The following is a 17,955-nucleotide window of genomic DNA, read 5'->3' as shown; positions in this document are numbered from 1 at the left end:
CACACCCATTCCATCTTGGTGTGCTTTCTGACAGGCCTGGTGGTCCATCTAGAAACTCTGTGAGATATAGCAGGATAAAATTGTTTGAAATATACGAACAACTTATGTTAGAAACTTTGTAACGCCGATAGATGATATTGATAACGATGAGATATCTTCATTGTGGCAAGAAGATCCTATGGATCCTTTAGCTCTCATTGCACCTAATGCTGAAGAAGTGGTAATTTTCACTTTTATGTTGTCTTTACTGGCATAGGAAGATCTTATGATAATATGATGCCCTAATCTTTTAGTTTTGCTTGTGTTAATAGGTGATTTTGAAAGGAATTGAAAAAGGAGATATCACAGACAGTTTGGCAAAAGCTTGCAAAGATGGTTCTGATGACAAAAGTAATCCAGATGTGGTGGCATTAGAACAAATGAAATTAAGTGAGAAGCAGCTCCTGACTTTTGTTATCAATCTGCAGAAGTTCTTGAATTATGTGTCAATTATTTTTTTCCATCTCTTTATGCAGGTGGAAGAGAAGATCAGACAGGAAGCAGTGAAGATTTCAGTGGTGAAATGACCATTGGTATCAGAGGTATGCGAATATGCGATAGATCTCATGCATATATTGTGAATTCAATATATTTGGTTAGTATCAGCCTCATGTGTCAAGTTTTCCCAGGATTGCATACAGTATTTTATGCTTTAAATACAGTCATTTCTTGGAACTTAGACGTATTCGTATTAACAGACATGCTCATGCTTGAGAGTGGTTAACTCCTACAGATTTACTATCAAAAATACTTCTCTGAATGTACCCAGTAGAATATTTTTGAGGTTCCTTTTCTGTTACAACCATTTAAAACTCATAGCTTATAACTACATGTTTCCTTATAGGATAATATTTGCAGGCTTTGATATACTTAAGATTGTTGCACCCTAGCAAATGTTCTGTGCATATTAACAAAATCTGGTGAACCTATTCAATCTGTTTCCTTCCAATTTATTTCATCTGAAATTACAGATTTCCAGTAAAAACTCTTTGTATATAATATTTATAGATATCCCATCTTGATGCATTTTGCCTGCATCTGGGACCCTTGGCCTTTGAAATTGTAACCATGATGTTATGCATTACTACTTTATATTCCCATATAATTTTGTATACCTTATATTTACTAAATTGTATTATCTATGATATTCGTATTTCCTAGGAATTCTTGGGGCTGCACATTTGAGCGAACACTTGAAGTCTGAGAAATCTCCTCCAAAAGAATCTGAGTCTATTGGTGGTGGTATCCATGGGCCATGTGCTGAATTTGGACATCAGTGCAATGTCTTGGACCAAGGAACTAAAGTTGGTGAAATGGTTGGTGTAGGTGAAAAGGTTACCTCTTCCACGACGGAGCTGCTCCCCCACCTGCCCATGGCCGCCAAGGCCTGACCTTCAAGGTATTGGTGCACTTGGACCTGGTGGAGGACCCTCCAGGCAGAGATGGAAGAATTACCCCGCGCAACTACACCTGGCAATACAGCGTCATCGACAGCGAGAGGTTACCTTGGGACCGCCACAACCGTCTGCTCGAGAACTCCTCCATCACCCGCCGCGACGACGATGATGACGAACGCCGGGGCCGCCGCGAACATAAGGGCGATAACTGGAGTTTGCGACTCTTGCGTAGCCTTTCGCGCCCCCCCCCCCCCCCCCCACACACACACAGGGAGCGGGTGCACTCGGAATCGAGGCACGGCCATCGTCGAGTTGGCAGCTCGTGCCATGGGGGATGTCACCGGCACTTAAGCAATGACGTCGTCGCCTCGGCGGCCCTCGGCTCCACGATGGCAGCAAACTCGACTTCTCCACCGCGCACCGGCCGTTGCCCCAGGACATCTGCAACACTCGATGGCGTCATTCCTGGAGCCCAACAGCGTCCCACACCCCCAGATGCCTCTGGCGGGAGGACCGACCGAGAACGGGCCCCTTCGCGGGAGGGCCTCAACGCCAGGCAAGGCCCCCTGAGGCGTCAACGGAGCGCGAGCCCAGTTCGGGATGCTGGGTGTCGCGGTCGAAGCAGGGAGAGGGCGGCATGCACGCGCGGCTCCAGAAGGGCGCGCTCTGAACCGAAGACTCTCCCCGCACGCCCCGTGTCTCCTATCTCGAGCGAGCGTTGCAGATCGCCCGGCCGGGAAGGAGGCGGCGACAGCATCCACCACCAATCGCCGCAATCACCGAAGATGGTAACGCCCGACTCACTGTCAACACGTGAACGACGCCGCTTCATCCCAGGGTTCGTCTATTCTAGGCGCCCCCGCGCTATAGCTGAGCCACCGGCGTAGCATCTTACTCAGCATCCTACTGAAATGCCAACTGGAGAGGACGCAACCCCGCCACCATCTAGCCCTGTGAGGATCGCTTCACCAACTTCGTCCTTCATTAGGGGCATCACAAGTGCAGTGACCCCACCCCTGCCCCCGTTGGGCAACCAACAACCCATACGCCGCCGTAAGTCAAGGAAGGATCCTCCCAAGCCATTGCGGCGCAGTGCTCGGTTGGCGGCCATTGCCTGGCCACGTGGCAACGCTGCCTGCCGGGCACGCCAGGTGCTCATGAAGAAGCTCGGCATTTCCCAAGATGCCAACATGACGCCTGAGGAAAACCTGCAGCACTACCTCAGCCTCTTCAAAGGACCCCTCTCTGACATGGTGATCAAGGCCTTAGCTGCCCTCTGCGGCCTCTCTGACGACGCCGCCCCACGCCCTGTGTCGGCCTAGCTGGTCCTTCGCTGATCAACCTTGGGATGAATCAGTTCTACGATGACACAAAGAAGCTGCCAAATCTTGAGCTGGAATGTACGAGGCCTCAACGATGGCGCGAGGCGTGACTCCGTGAATTTAACTGTTCGCGAAACAAAGTGCACCATAGTCTGTCTGCAGGAAACGAAATTATAGAACATCGACCAAGCTGTGATAGCTCGCACTCTCGGACCTGAATTCCTTAATAACTTTGCCTTCCTACCGGCCTCGCAAACAAGGGGTGGGATCCTCCTAGCCGCATCAGAGGATTATTTTTTGATCTCAGACGCCTCGACCACCTTGAACACAGTCACAACCAAGGTCACTATGAGGGCTGATGCATCAACCTGGTGGATCACCGTTGTCTACGGACCACAATCTGGGGCGGACAAACTCCTCTTCCTGCAAGAACTAAAAGACCTAGCAGCAGCCGACCGCGAACGTTGGCTTATTGTGGGAGATTTCAACCTCATTTACCAGGCCACGGATAAAAACAACTCCAACCTCAACAGGAGACTCATGGGCTCGTTCAGAGCAACGGTTGATGCTTTGCACCTAAAAGAATTAAGGCTAAATGGAAGGGAGATTCACATGGAGTAACAGTCAGAACAGCCCAACCTTAACAAGGATTGATAGATTCTTCTGCACACCTGATTGGGAGACGTTATTCCCCTCCTGCTATCTTCACTCCCTGCTGTCCACCATGTCTGACCATACTCCTTTGCTGCTATAAGGAGAGCTGAATCGAATTCCGTCCAATTTTTTCCGTTTCGAAAATTTCTGGACAAACATGGAGGACTTCCATCAAACTGTCCAGACGTCCTAGAACAAACCCGTCAGCTCATCCCAGCCCCTCAGGTGGCTGCACATAAAAATGGCCCGCACCGCCAAAGCCATCAAGCAATGGAAAAGAACAAAAATTGGTGATACTGCATTGCAATTGGCCATTGTCAAAGAGCTAATTCTTCGCCTAGAAACGGCTCAGGAAGACAGAGCCCTCAGCCCAGATGAAACTGACCTCCTTAGGCGCCTCAAAACAAGATCAATTGGTCTTGCGCTCATTGAAAAATCGAGAATGCGTCAACGCTCCTGGTTAACCAACCTCCGTTTAGGAGATGCAAATACTAAATTCTTCCAGCTAAGGGCAAATGCAAGATTGAGGAAAAACTACATCCAGTGCCTTCAAAGGGGAAATGAAATTCTCTTCACCCAAGAGGACAAGGAAAAAGAGGTCACGGAGCACTTCAAGCAACATCTTGGATCGACCATAAATAGGTTGTCTGCCTTCAACTGGACTTCCTTGGGTTATCAACACCATGACCTGTCGGCCCTTGAAGCCCCGTTCACACAGGAGGAGATCAAACAGACCATTGACTCAATGCCGGGCGACAAAGCACCTGGGCCGGATGGGTTCACAAAAGCATTTTTCAAGAAATGTTGGGATATTATCCGTTTTGACCTCACCGCCGCCTTCAATCAATTATACAACATGAATAGCCAGAACCTAGACCTCCTAAATTCGGCCAACATCATTCTCATCCCAAAAAAGCCAGATGCCATCAAAGTTAGCGACTACAGGCCGATTAGCTTGATTCACAACATTGTAAAAATCTTCTCCAAGCTGCTCACTAACAGATTGGCACCGCTCCTGGATGACATCGTCTCCAACTGCCAAAGTGCATTTATCAAACGGAGGTGCATACAGGACAACTTTCTCTATGTACAAAATACGGTGAAGAGATTGCAAAAACTAAAAATCCCGGCACTTTTCATGAAGCTGGACATCCAAAAGGCCTTCGACACTATCAATTGGAGCTACCTCCTCGAGGTCCTTCGTGCCTTGGGATTTGGGGAAAGATGGAGACAATGGATGTCAATGCTCTTCGGCACGGTGTCCTCAAGAGCCATGATAAACGGCCAGCTGGGAGATAGTTTCATGCACAGGCGAGGGGTGCGGCAAGGAGACCTCCTCTCACCCTTGCTTTTTATTTTAGCCATTGATCCTCTACAGCGTATCCTTGACATGGCTTCTACTAATGGAATCCTCACGCCCCTGCCGCTGGCTTCGATGAAACTTAGAACTTCACTTTACGCGGATGACACGGCAATCTTCATCACCCCGAATCGGGATGATCTACTGGCGGTTAAAAGCATCCTAGAAACCTTTGGTAAGGCAACAGGCCTAGTTACCAATTTTGACAAGAGCTCCATCCACCCCATCCGCTGTGAAGGTATAGACCTTCAACATGTTCTTGAACCTTTCCCAGGCGCTTGTAAAGACTTCCCTTGCCGCTACCTTGGTCTACAGCTACACACGAGGGCACTACAAAAGATACATGTACAACCTCTTATTGAGAAAATCGGGCAGCGTCTACCAGGTTGGAAAGGGCGACTTCTAAACCGCGCAGGGAGACTCACCTTAGTTACCTCAGTGTTATCCTCTATCCCGACCTACCATCTGACTGTCTTTCCCATTGCTGTCTGGGCAAGAAAGCAGATAGACAAGATCCGGCGCTCCTTCCTTTGGAAAGGGGATGATAATGCAAAGGGCGGACATTGCCTGGTCAACTGGCCGACTGTCTGCCAACCTAAAGACCTTTGAGGACTCGGGGTGATTGATCTTGTTAAGTTCAGCAGGGCACTGCGGCTGAGATGGTTATGGCATGAATGGACAGCAGCTGACAAGCCATAGATGGACACTGTCGTCCCATGTTATGAAACAGACCGCCTCCTCTTCAATGCCTCTACTGTCATATCCATTGGCAACGGCAAAAAGACCAAATTCTGGCACCACAGTTGGTTGGATGGCGAGGCGCCCAAAAACTTAGCACCTCACCTCTTTGAACTGGTAAGAATGAAAAACAAAACGGTGCATCAAGAGCTAAGCCAAGATGCTTGGATGCACCATAGTTGGTATTGATTTGCTAGTTCGTATTTCAAGTGCTCCCTGTGATTCTCCTTTCTTATTACTTGGGGATGTCATGCCACACTTACAGGCAAAGGTAAGGGTGCCTCCAGGCTTCAGCAATACCAAAACAAGAAGTATGACAGAGGCCTCACATCTAGGATCAGCGTATCTTGGAACATCTGATTGTGGATCCATAAACAAGAATGGCTGTGTAACTGAAGCTGAAAATCACTTTCTGGAGTCTCCAGTGTCTAGTAAAACCCAGAATCCCAGAGCAGAAACTAACGTTGTTACTGGAGGTTTGTTTCTCATCAATGCCATTCTTTATGCCCATTTCTTGACATTTTCTTATCTTTGTCTGTTTATGTTGTGCCAGTCATGATGTGATTGCTATTTTATTTTGATTGCAGGTATGAATGAATGCTGCCGCAGTACATTTGGCAACCACTTTGTTTCCGGTGATGAGAAAGTGAATAGGATAAATCATCTTGAAGTACAGAAGGGGCTGTTAGAGAGGGAAAACACCGTACAAATAGACGCTGATGTCATATCAGTTGCAGAGTCACAAAAAAAAGATTCAGTCCAGTCAACTTCGCACTCAACATTCTTCCCGCAAATGGTTGGCCCCTCAAATGAAGCTCTCCAACCTCAGAATATTAACCTGCTCTCAGTGCTGCTTCCTACAGAAAAAGGTCAAGCACCGGCTGCTAATTCTGGATTGTCACTTTGGTCAAATAATGTTGACTCTGGAAATCTGCAAGCTGGTATGTGATATAGATCTTGCTCAAGAGGTACTAAATATGCGCCAAAATCTGCATAACTCTCAGCAAATAGGTATTGATGTTCAACAGCATTACTCTTAACACAGGATCAACCTACTTTGGCTTGTTTGAACTCACAAATCACACAGCCAGAAAAAGTTTCTCAGTGAAATATCTCATGATCCTCAGCTGTTAAACAACAATCAACAACAGTATCTGCCATCAGAGCTACACTTGCAACCCCTGATGCCTGGAGTACCTCAACCTCAATACTCTCTATTGAACAACACGCTACAGCTCAGGCAGCAGGAGCAACAGCAACTGCAACAACAGCAGCAACACATTTCTCAGGCTCTACCTCATTTGTTCCATGCAGCAGCTTTATGATCCTTCCCATGGGAGAAGACATACTTCATTGTCATCTAGTGACCATATGAAGCTTTGTCTTCAAAGAACACAAGAAATTCTTGAACTTGCTCGGAAGTTACCTGGTCATGGTATGCATGATCTACAACTACCTAACCATGCAAATGTGAAATTGAGAGACACGGGAATTATTGGTTTGTCGGAAAGTTGGGCTCCTGCTCTAGCTCTACCACTGCCCCATGAAATGATGGGTCATGCAGCTTGGAAAGAATGTTCTGCTAGTCTCACACAGGGCTCTGCAGTTGTTGATGCTCCTTAACGGAAAGAAAGTATTGTAGAGTTGCCATCTAAGAAAACTCTGAGTTCTGGTTCTAACGAGTATAGCAAGGTGACTGTTTTTGAAGCTAAAGGTTTTCCTCAATAATGTCAAGGTCTTGCAAAATCGGAAAGTGTCGTGTCTCATATCTCCAATGAAGTTCATGAAATGGAAATTTCTTCTACCCATCCTCATTCATGGAAACCTACTCCAGGTGTTAGAACTAAATCACTGTTGGAAATTCAAGCAGAGGAACAATTGGAAACACAGAGGGAAATAGCCCTGGAAAATACTAAAGTAACTACAACAGCAGCTTCAGCGTTATCTATACCTTGGGGTGGTTTGGCTGAAACTTCTGGGCAACAGTTTGGAGATGAGACTAGACCTATGTGTGATAAAAAAATGTCAATATATCAAAGAGTAAGAGAAGTCAGTTACATGATTTATTGGCAGGAGAGGAACTGGTAAAGTCGAATGATAAAGATGCTGTTATCATAAATAGTGCTGATGATACATCTTTTCCTCCTCTGGCACCTTCTGTTAGTCAGTCTGATGCTCATCTTCATGATGGTGCTGATTTCATTGAGTTCAAGGGCACAAGAAAGATAAAGGAACAGGGGGGAGAAATCCAAAGGTTCTGCAGTTAAAACCCCAGCACCACTTGCAAATGCTATACCTGGCCCAGCTACTGACGCTGCACAGGTACGTGAATCATGTTCTCTGAGAAATATTCAGATGGAAGAAGAACAGGAATCAGGTAGTCTTCAGCAACTAGTACCAGCATCATCCCATGCAAAACGGCCTATGGACCAGCATAGTCATGGGAACAATTCATCCTGGCAAGGTTCTGAATCACCTCCATTGAGGGGTCATGAACTCCTCAAAATGACTTCTCATGTTTCCAGTCACTCTACTCCTAATTCTGAAGAGGATCTGTTTTGGGAGCCTTGTGAGCATGCAAAGAAAGATAAGTATGTTCTTAACTACAGGCTAAACTTTGTCAGCTTTTCTTCATTCTTTTTAATGAAAAAATGGGCCTTCTTGCCAAGCTTATACCCTTTGCAAGCAAACTTATGACTGATATACATTAAATTGCACTGTAGCCATTTCTGTTTAAGTTGAGCGTGACAAGAGTTTGTTTAATAGACAGTCCATCATGTGCATGGACTTGTCAGTACTACAATTTGTTATTCACATCCATTACATATCCTCTCTGATTTTGAGTATGTTTTATCTGTTATATAAACTTGCTATAATGGATGCAGTAGCATGCATGATGTGTCCTAGCGCCTGTACTGACTTAAAAAAAATATTTTTCAAGATTGAGGTGTATGCAATATGATTTTGATCTTTCAACAACACAATTTACAACTTTCTTTGGTCTGACACAATCTGTTGGCAATTTCATTAAAAATAAAATGTCATTCAGATATCCGAAAATGGTATTAGTAAATTCTTCTTACTTCCGCAATACTGTAATTTGTATATTTCCCAAATATGTGGTAATAGAAATATAATGGTTAAAAGTAAATGTTCACCTAAATGTAATCAGTCAGTCACATGTTGTTTAGACAATTATTGAGCAAAATGGCCATTTAATCGGGCTAAATGGCCGTTTAAACATTTTAAATGGACACAGGCTGGCCACCTTGTAGCATCTAAAAATGGTGTTTGAACTTTGAATGGGCTAAACGGCCGTTTAGGTGAACAATGGGTAAGGTGCAATATTCTGATCTGAATAAAGGGTAAAAGGGGTATTGTTTCTACCAGGTCGAACTAAATAGGGACACTTTGATGTAACATGTTTAACTTTAGAATATCAAACTTTTCAAGTCCTCATTATGCATAGATTGTGGGGTGCTTATGCCGATTTGCTTTGTCAGGTCGATATACACAAGGTATAGCTGCCATTAACCCATTACTGTTTGTGAAGTAGCTTGTGTGTATTTTGATATTTGTATGCTACTCCCTCCGTTAGAAAGTCGTTTTAGTTTTGTCCCAAGTGAAATTTGTCTAACTTTGAGCAAGCTTAATGATATATTAACATCTACAAAAATAAATGCAATATCAAAATATACAGCATGGTGTATCAAATGAATCTTGTTTGATGTTTTAGCATTTTTCTACAAATTTGGTCCAACCTAGAGAAGTTTGACTTGGCACAAAGCTGCAATGACGAAACATATTAGTGCCAGGACTCCAATCACCTTCGAGCAGGGCCAGAGCTTCCATGGTCAATACAAGATCTGCTGCATTGGACATTCAGAAGAAGGGGAAGAAAGGTAAAAAGCTGAGCTCGTCAGCTTTGGGGTTCAATGTTCAGAGCACACGTATCATGATGGGTGAGATCGTGCATGCTGACGAGTAGATGGCATATAGCAGACTGGTATATATATGTTGAGCTACGTAAGGCGACCAATTGGTTTACTGATGCACATAGCTTACACTTTGCATCACCTTTTTAGCACGGAATTTTTCACATAGTGGAGGAGCTTCCTGAAGATGGTTATTATATTAGTAGAGCAGATGATTCCCTGTCACAGTTTGGCGGCTGAAGTGACGAGAATTCAAATTGAGCAACTGGCAAAGGGTTTGGTCTTCAGTAGACTTGGTTGTACTTAAAAATCGTATAATGTTTGTTGCTGGGCGGATTTTATGTGAAACTGGAGGCTGGAGGTTCCAGAGTCAGTGGATGTCAGGATCCAGGTTTCATTTGCATTATGGAATATTGCAGTGCTTGGTTCTGACCATTCTGGAAACAGTTTATTGGTGTATAGTTTCCTGGAATCTGAAATTTCTGATGGGATCGTTTTCGCCATTCAATTGCACAATAGCGTGAGAACACATGAAAGCATACTAACGATACTGTTATGACCAAATGTTAGCGGCTAGACTCCAATACGAAGTAGCCGGAGGCCCGGGAGCCGGACAAGTCTGTCGCGTCCAAGCCACTAGGGCTGCCGTCGTCACGTTTTCATCCCTAGATCATGTGCTTGATATTTAATCTACCGAAGGCTGATTAACTGGACCTTCTTTTTCACTTGGAAACAGGTGAAGAAATAAAAGTATACGTGCAGACCAACCAGTGACATTGCCCAGAATTGAATTGAATTAAAATTAACCAACCATATTTTACCATCGAGTTACAGTCTAAATTATGAGATAACAGCAGTGCTAATCCGTCTGACGTTGGCAGCACCGCATCTAAAGAACATCAGTTACTTGGCAACGCAAGCGACAAGAGAGAAACCACAAGAAACACGAACACATAAACGCCGATGATGAAGGTGAAGTCGGCCGGGACATCACGCTTTGCCACGGCGGGCCGCGTGACGTCGCCAGTAGCCTGCCGCTCGGCGGTGGCGCAGTCCTCCAACGCCGACGCCAATGCCTCGGCGGCCGGCGCCGCTTCTCTCGCCAGCGCGCGGTCCAGCTCCTGCTGCGCGGCCTCCCGTCGCCTCGCCTCCTCCATCGCCAGCTCCTGCTCCGTGTCCCGCACCGACCGCGCCGTGAACTGGGCTTCCGGCGTCGGCGCGCAGGTGCAGCTCCCCGCCGGACCACCACCCGGGGCCGCTGTGCCGGGCACGTCGCAAGTGTCGTCAACGTCGTCGTAGCTCCGCTGCTGCTGCTGCCCCGACGACTCGAACGCCTCCGCCGCGAGTTGCCGCCGCAGGTCTTCCAGCACCCGCCGCAGGTCCTCCCACAACGCTTGCCTCTCCGTCTGACTTTGGCAAGCAAATCCCCAGCACTGGCTTTCGACGCCGCCGCCGGTCGTGGCTCTTGCTCTTGGCCAATCGTAGAGGCTTGTCCCATTGACATCAGCCGCAACCTCACCGTCGCCATCTTCCATGTCAGAATCTGTATCAACGTCGTCGTAGCCGCGAGCAGTGCGAACAGCAAACTCCGGCCGCCGGGTTCCGTGGCTCGGCTCAGCGCTGTAGGCACATGCCACAGTAGCAGTAGCAGCCTCGTCTTCCCCGTCGGAACTGTCAATGTCGTCGTTGATGGCACAGTCCCTGGGCAACAGCATGTCAAACAAGGACCCGTCTTCCTCCTCCTCCTCCTCATAGTCGTCCATGTTGGCGCCGCATGCCTTAGCTTTGGGAAACAGCTTGTCAAAGATGTGTTGGTTGCCGTTCTCTGCTACATCAGCAATGTCATCTTCCTCATCAGACTCCAAGCAATCGTCATCTTCCATGTCAGAACTGTCGGTATCCATGTCAGAACCAGAATCAGAACTGTCAGTATCCATGTCAGAACCAGAACTGTCGGTATTCATGTCATTGTAGTACTTGCTAGGAAAGGACTCCGACCGCTCCTTCACTGCCCCGTTGGCATTGGCCGCTCCCTGCTCTGCGTTGGCGCCGCATGCCGCAGTAGCCCTGGGAAACAGCATTGCAAAGATGTCTTTTTTGCCGTTCTCCGCTACATCAACGACGTGACTGCTCTCCTCCTCCTCGCCAGAGCTCACCGTGTCCTCTTCTTCTTCTTCTTCTTCCTCCTCCTCCTCTCCAGAGCTCTCGGCGTCGTCATCCGAGTCCGCGCCAGAGCTCTCAGGATCGGCTGGTTTATCGCCAGAGCTCTCTACGTCATCCTCCTCGCCTGAGCACTCCACGTCATCGTCGCAAGAGATCTCCGGGTCATCGTCGCCCTCCTCCTCGCCAGTGCTCTCGGCGTCCTCCTCCTCTCCAATGCTCTCCACATCATCCACCTCGTCAGAGCACTCCGCGTCATCGTGCTCCTCCTCCTGCTCCTCGCCAGATACCTCCGAGTCATCGTCCTCCTCCCCGCCAGTGTTGTCCGCGTCATGCGACTCCTCGGCAGAGCTCTCCACGTAATCCACCTCGACACAGCTCTCCGAGCCTTCTTCCTCTTCTTCCTCGCCAGAGGATTCTAAGTCATTGTCCTCCTCCTCCTCCTCACTATAGATCTCCGCCGTGTACTCCTCCTCACTAAAGCTCTCTGTGTACTCCTCGTCGCTAGAGCTGAACGTGTCCTCGTCTTCGTCCTCGCTAGAGCTGTCCGTGTCCTCCTCGTCCTCGCTAGAGTTTTCCGTGTCGTCGTCGTCATCCTCTTCACAACTTTCGGAGTCCTCATCCTCCACCTCCTCGGCACCACCCTGGTCCATCCCGCTCGCCAACTCCGGGTGCGCCTCGCCGTACAAGACAGGAGCAGTGGTCTCCGGACAATTCACCGTCGGTGCGGCCGCTACGGCGACCGAAGGCGCCTCGGCAGAGCTCCCCGTGCCATCGTGCTCGGCAACCTGACCAGACTCGCATCCCTCCTTGCACGTCACCGTGCAGTCGTCTGTGCTTCCAGTTCCAGCCGCGTCGTCGATGCCAGCGCCTAGGATGATGGCTTTCCCGGCGGTGGCCTCGTCGTTGCATCCGGGCATCAGCTCGCGGCCGCCACCGTCCTCAGAGGAAGAATAGGCCGAGGCCGAGAACGCCTCGGCGTAGGACACCACCTTGAAGGAGAGCCCCGGTGGCGTCGGTTGCGGCACGGCCACAGCCGCCACCCGAGGCAACGCTGGCGCGTCGTCGCTGACGACGACGCTGAATTGATCACCGCCTTTGCGGCCCCGCCGCACGATCGTGAACCCGCTGTCGTCGTCGTCGTCGGAGGCGCTGTCGGTTCCGCTGCCGGTGCCGTCACCAAGAAAGATCCAGTCGTCCTCCATGGCCGCCTTTTTACGTGTCGACTCAATCGGTGAGCGATTTATACGTTCGAACTTGGAAAAGAGCAGGCCGGCGAACTAGATCGATCGATCTCAAGGAGCTTGCGATCGAGAGCGGTTGGTTGATATCGCCGTGCTTTGTGCGTGCGTATGTATGTATATAATTTATGGTAGGGTAGTAGCGGGGATCCGATCCTGGGGATATGCATATGCATGAATCGAACTCCATGTACGTCTCCAACCGGACTCCGATCCGTCATCGAGATCAACAAGTTAACAGATATGATTTGATCCGCAAACCGGTTGCTGCTCGTGCTCGTGCTCGTTCGCCTCGGTTGGCTGCTGCTGCGCCTGGAACAGGTCGATCTGGCGCTGATATTAATACTCCTACATAGGATAGGATACGGTGGCTGTATTGTATCATCGGTCGTCGTCGACCCCTCGCGCGCGCTCCATCGCGTACGTCCCTTGCCGCTTCCCGGAAACTTGGAAGGCGTACGTACGCGCGTGCTCGACTTGAGTTACGTTAATTAATTACGTGCGTGCATACGTATCTATGGAATGGAATGACTATATGGCTCCGTTTGGCTGGTAGAATTTTGGCTGGCTGAAAGGCTGAAAAACACTGTTCCGGCTGAATTGTTGTGAGAGAAAAACACGATTCCGACTGAAAAAAAAGTAGAACGAGCCGAATACGGGGTAAGCCGAACAAGGCTGGAACTAGCTAGCAATGTACCACGTACCATGCCTGCATACATACGTAAGCCTACTATACGATCGATCCTGGTCTAGTGTTAGCTGTAAAAGTCCAGCGAGATCGAGATCGTAACCAAGATGACCTGTAATTAATAATAATCTGTTTAATTAACCAACGGTTCGCACGTACGTCGTCATACCGTACACGTAACAGTAGCCTTCCGGCACCGGGGCCTCTCGTCATCATGAAAAAGCATTTTCCTTATTTTTAATTTTTCATTCAGGCTGCAGGTGCCTAGTATACTTTGATGAGATCAAACGATCGACGCACAGTCAGCTGACACGTAACGTTGTACTGTAGTAGTAGTATGTTATGGCCCCGTTCGCTAGTCCGAAACTTGGCTGAAAAATACTGTTCCGGTTGGTTTGTTGTGAGAGAAAAACACTGTTGGACTGTTTTGGTGAACAGTCTATTGAGAGGAGGGATCAGCCGGCTGGCTGGTCTGATAAGACCAGCGAAAGGCCCTTATATGTCGTAGTACACTTCTCCCTCCGTCTTTAAATATTTGTTGTTTTCGTTTTTCGATAAACAACTTTAATTAAATATATATTAAAAAATATTAATATTTATGATACATAATTAGTATTATTGAATGGATATTTGAATCTACTTTTTTAATAAATTTATTTGGAGATAAAAATGCCGCAAGCACAGTGTACAGCGGCTCTGCAGAGACACGTAGGATCGGATGCCATGCTATTTCCCCACAGTCGATCTGTCAGAATAGCCTGCAGAGAAGTCTAACGCCTCATGGAAAAGCTACGGGCCTTGTTCGGCTGAAAAAAAAAATCACTGTTCATGACTGGAAACACGGTTTATAACTGAAAACACTGTTTATACTAAAATTTCGTGAAACAATACTGTTTTAGACGAAAAAAAAAGCATATCAGGCCGAGTTCAAGCCGAACAAGCGCCGTCCTAGGGAAAGGAGATGGAAGATGGACATGACTGGCCAATACTCCCTTCGTTCTAAAATATATATTATTTTCATTTTCTAATAAATAACTTTAACAAAATATATATTAAAAATATTAATATTTATGATACATAATTAGTATTATTAGAAAGATTTTTGAATCTAGCTTTTTTAATAAATTTATTTAGAGATATAAATGTTGTACGTATTTTTTATAAATTAAGTCAAACTTATGGTACGAAAATAAAAAACGACAAATAATTTGGGATAAAGGGAGTTCACTGTAAAAGAAAACGAAAGCGACCTTTGAGGTGAGAGAGAACAAAAGGGAGTAGGACACCGCGTTGTAAAAATTGTAGTCTCAGGGTATGTTCGGTTTCTTTGACTGAATTTTAGTTCATGTCCTATTAAATATTTGGATATATACATGGAGTATTAAATATAGACTAAAAAATAACTAATTATATAGATTGTGACTAATTTACGAGACGAATTTTTTAAGCCTAATTAGTCCATGATTTGATAATGTGGTGCTACAGTAAATATGTGCTACTGATGGGTTAATTAGGCTTAATAAATTCGTCTCGTAAATTAGTCTCCATCTATATAATTAGTTTTATAATTAACTCATATTTAGTCTTCCTAATTAACATCCGAACGTCCGATGTGACATGGACTAAAATTTAGTCCGTGGAACCGAACACCCCCTCAATCTATACAAGTCTACGTGAAGCACATTTTTAAGATGAGACCAACATTACTGTTGTTCGTGTTGGTGGGTTGATTTTGCTCTTACGGTTACAGATAAACAGATTGTCAGTGCTACATGCTACACCACGAATAAACCAACTTTTAGAGTTATTTTAAGTTAAAAATCTTAAATTTATATAACATCGGTATTTATGGCACTAAATGAGCACAACATAAAAATATATTTCATGGTGATCTAAGGCTAGTTTCAATGATAGTTTTATTTGTATTAAATAGGTTGCCACATAGATATTTTTATTGACATGACAGTTTATTTAAGAAGAGAGAAGAAAGATAAAACTCTCTTAGCACGATTATGTGTCATTAAATTAAATGCTTATGAAACTATAGAATGAAGCTTTGCATTGAGACTGAGCGTTCCATCCAAATTTTATGTCATTATATATGTCTTGGAAACAACGTCATAAAACTATCCACTGAAACTGGCCTAATGACACTAATTTACTGTTATAAATATTAATATTTTCACAGTTTTAGTTAATCTACTAAAAATGATTTAAAACAACTATAAAAATTGATTAATTTATTTATTTATGGAAGGTGGCAACAAGAAGCGAGCGACGAGGGTGCTTGCGACCATTAGCTTAATTGCTTGCATTATTGTCCAGACGAGATCATCGGTCGATCAGAATCAGATCCGGAAGAGGATTGAATTGAAGGCCTTGACCGCACGCCCTGCTGGGTGTATCGTGGGCGATGGGTTGCAAAAGCGAGCACGCGATCGAGGGCTTGTTTCCCGCTGCTGGGTTTCCGGGTGTCTGCGTCGCGCGTGTTCCCGCTGCACCCTAGCCGGCATCTGCTTACTGGATAAACTGCCATCAGAGTCAACGGCAACTTCCAGCGCGCAGATCGACCTGTTCCAGGCGCAGCAGCACCCTGCGGCAGCAGCCAACGGCAGGATCGCGCTCGTCGTCGTCTCCGGCAACGACTACTCCTACGCCGCCGACAAGGACAACAGCACAAGCGTGAGTTACTACTATACAAACAACAATTACCATATAATATCTGAAGCTGACACTTGCAATGGCACGCAGGCCGCGATCGCGTACATCCCGATTCCCGACGGTCGTGTGCTGCGAGACCTTTCTTGAGCACCGCCGGCGGCTACTGCGGCCAGCACCCAGCAGGGCGACGACGGGAGGAGGCAGTACGCGCTGTGCCACGACCCAAGCAAACACTTCTACTGGGACGACGTTCGAATTTTTTATATTTTAGTTTTTTTAAAGTTTATCACAAATAGATCCTTGACGAAAAGAATTTAAAAAATAGATTCTTAGCTCGGCGTTATTGGTGCTGGCGCCGTGCTAACACGTTTTAGCGCTGAGCTCCTGGGCACAGTAGATGACATGGCAGTGAGCTCGGCGCCAGTCACTCTGACGCCGAGCTCCCTGCCATTTAACCCCGGCTAACCTTTCTACCCGAGCGTTCTTTCTCTTCTTTCTCCTCCCTCTCGGGTTTTTTCTCATCCCACTTCACCCTACCTCACGAATCGGCATATTAGACCTTGAAAACTTTGATTTGATCTATAGATCTTCGAGAGCAAGGTATCTTCGTTCCCCTCCTAATTTTTTCGCACCGATTCGATATGTATTAGTCGGATTTTTGAACGTAATAATCGTCATCACTTAGGGTTTCATTGTATCCATCAATATATGTATTATACAACCGTAGAATGATGCCAAGGCGTGAAAAAGCTAGCAAACCTAGGCGCATGTAGTTATGTTATGAGTTCATTGTTGTGCATCAAATGAGAAACCCTAGGTTTATGGTTTAATATTAACTGCTTTGGGTTCTTAGAACGAAATTGGTTGTATTATAGTTATGGTTCTTATTGACATTTATTTGTGATGTTTTGATTTATGTTTGTTAAATAACATCTGTTTTGTTAGATGCAAGAAATATTTTGGAAGGAGTTTTGGCGAAAATGGGGTCGTCCTCGAGAATTATATCCCGACGCGTTTAGCAAAGATGTCCCCGTCCCTCCTGACCTCCCTATCTTTAACTGTGACTGTGGTTTCCCGACCCATGTTTTTCAATCGAAACATCCGGACACAGCGGCGCGTTACTTCTACACATGCAATCGTTTTAATGTAAGAAATTGTTTTCACTATCCTTTTTTTTATTTGTATAAGTATGCTACTAATATTTTATTGAAATCTCATTGTATAGGACCATGAGAGATGCTTTTCCTTTCAGTGGATCGACGGTGCAAACAAGTGAAAGGTTCTAATGGCTAGAGGGGGGTGAATAGTCTATTAAAAATTTCTACAACAATATTTAACAAAACGGTTAGATAATTATAAGGCGAAGCAAGTGTTGTGCTAGCCTACTTAAAAGGTAAGCCACCTATCACAATTCTAGTTTAGATAATGTCTATTCACACAATAACTATGACACTACTCTATGTTAGTGTGCTCTCAAAGGCTAACTAAAGAGCCACACCAACCTAGCATGCAAGCTCTCACAACTAGCTACACTAAAAAGCTTGACAACTAGTTTACGGTAATATAAAGAAAGTGATCAAGAAGATTATACCGCTGCGTAGATGAAGGAACCAATCAATCACAAGGATGAATAACAATAAAGACCAATCACCTCGGAATCAATGATGAACACAATGATTTTTACCGAGGTTCACTTGCTTGCCGACAAGCTAGTCCTCGTTGTGGCGATTCACTCACTTGGAGGTTCACACGCTAATTGG

The 17,955-nt window shown here is 46.1% G+C and overlaps 1 protein-coding gene across 1 annotated transcript; it reads right to left on the bottom strand.

The window, feature by feature from the left end:
- Nucleotides 1-10,344: 10,344 nt before the first annotated feature.
- On the bottom strand, nt 10,345-12,810 carry LOC136536090 (uncharacterized). The gene has a single exon (XM_066528495.1). The coding sequence runs from the start codon at nt 12,808-12,810 to the stop codon at nt 10,345-10,347; it is 2,466 nt and encodes an 821-aa protein (XP_066384592.1).
- Nucleotides 12,811-17,955: the final 5,145 nt, after the last annotated feature.

Source organism: Miscanthus floridulus, chromosome 2, assembly GCF_019320115.1.
Source record: "Miscanthus floridulus cultivar M001 chromosome 2, ASM1932011v1, whole genome shotgun sequence".
NCBI lineage: Eukaryota > Viridiplantae > Streptophyta > Magnoliopsida > Poales > Poaceae > Miscanthus > Miscanthus floridulus.
The sequence above is the reverse complement of the archived record's forward strand: the minus strand, read 5'-3'. Positions and strand labels throughout refer to the sequence as shown.

Bases quoted from the DNA above. Each gene is read 5' to 3' on its own strand.
- LOC136536090 (XM_066528495.1), bottom strand. From the start codon at position 12,810: ATGGAGGACGACTGGATCTTTCTTGGTGACGGCACCGGCAGCGGAACC.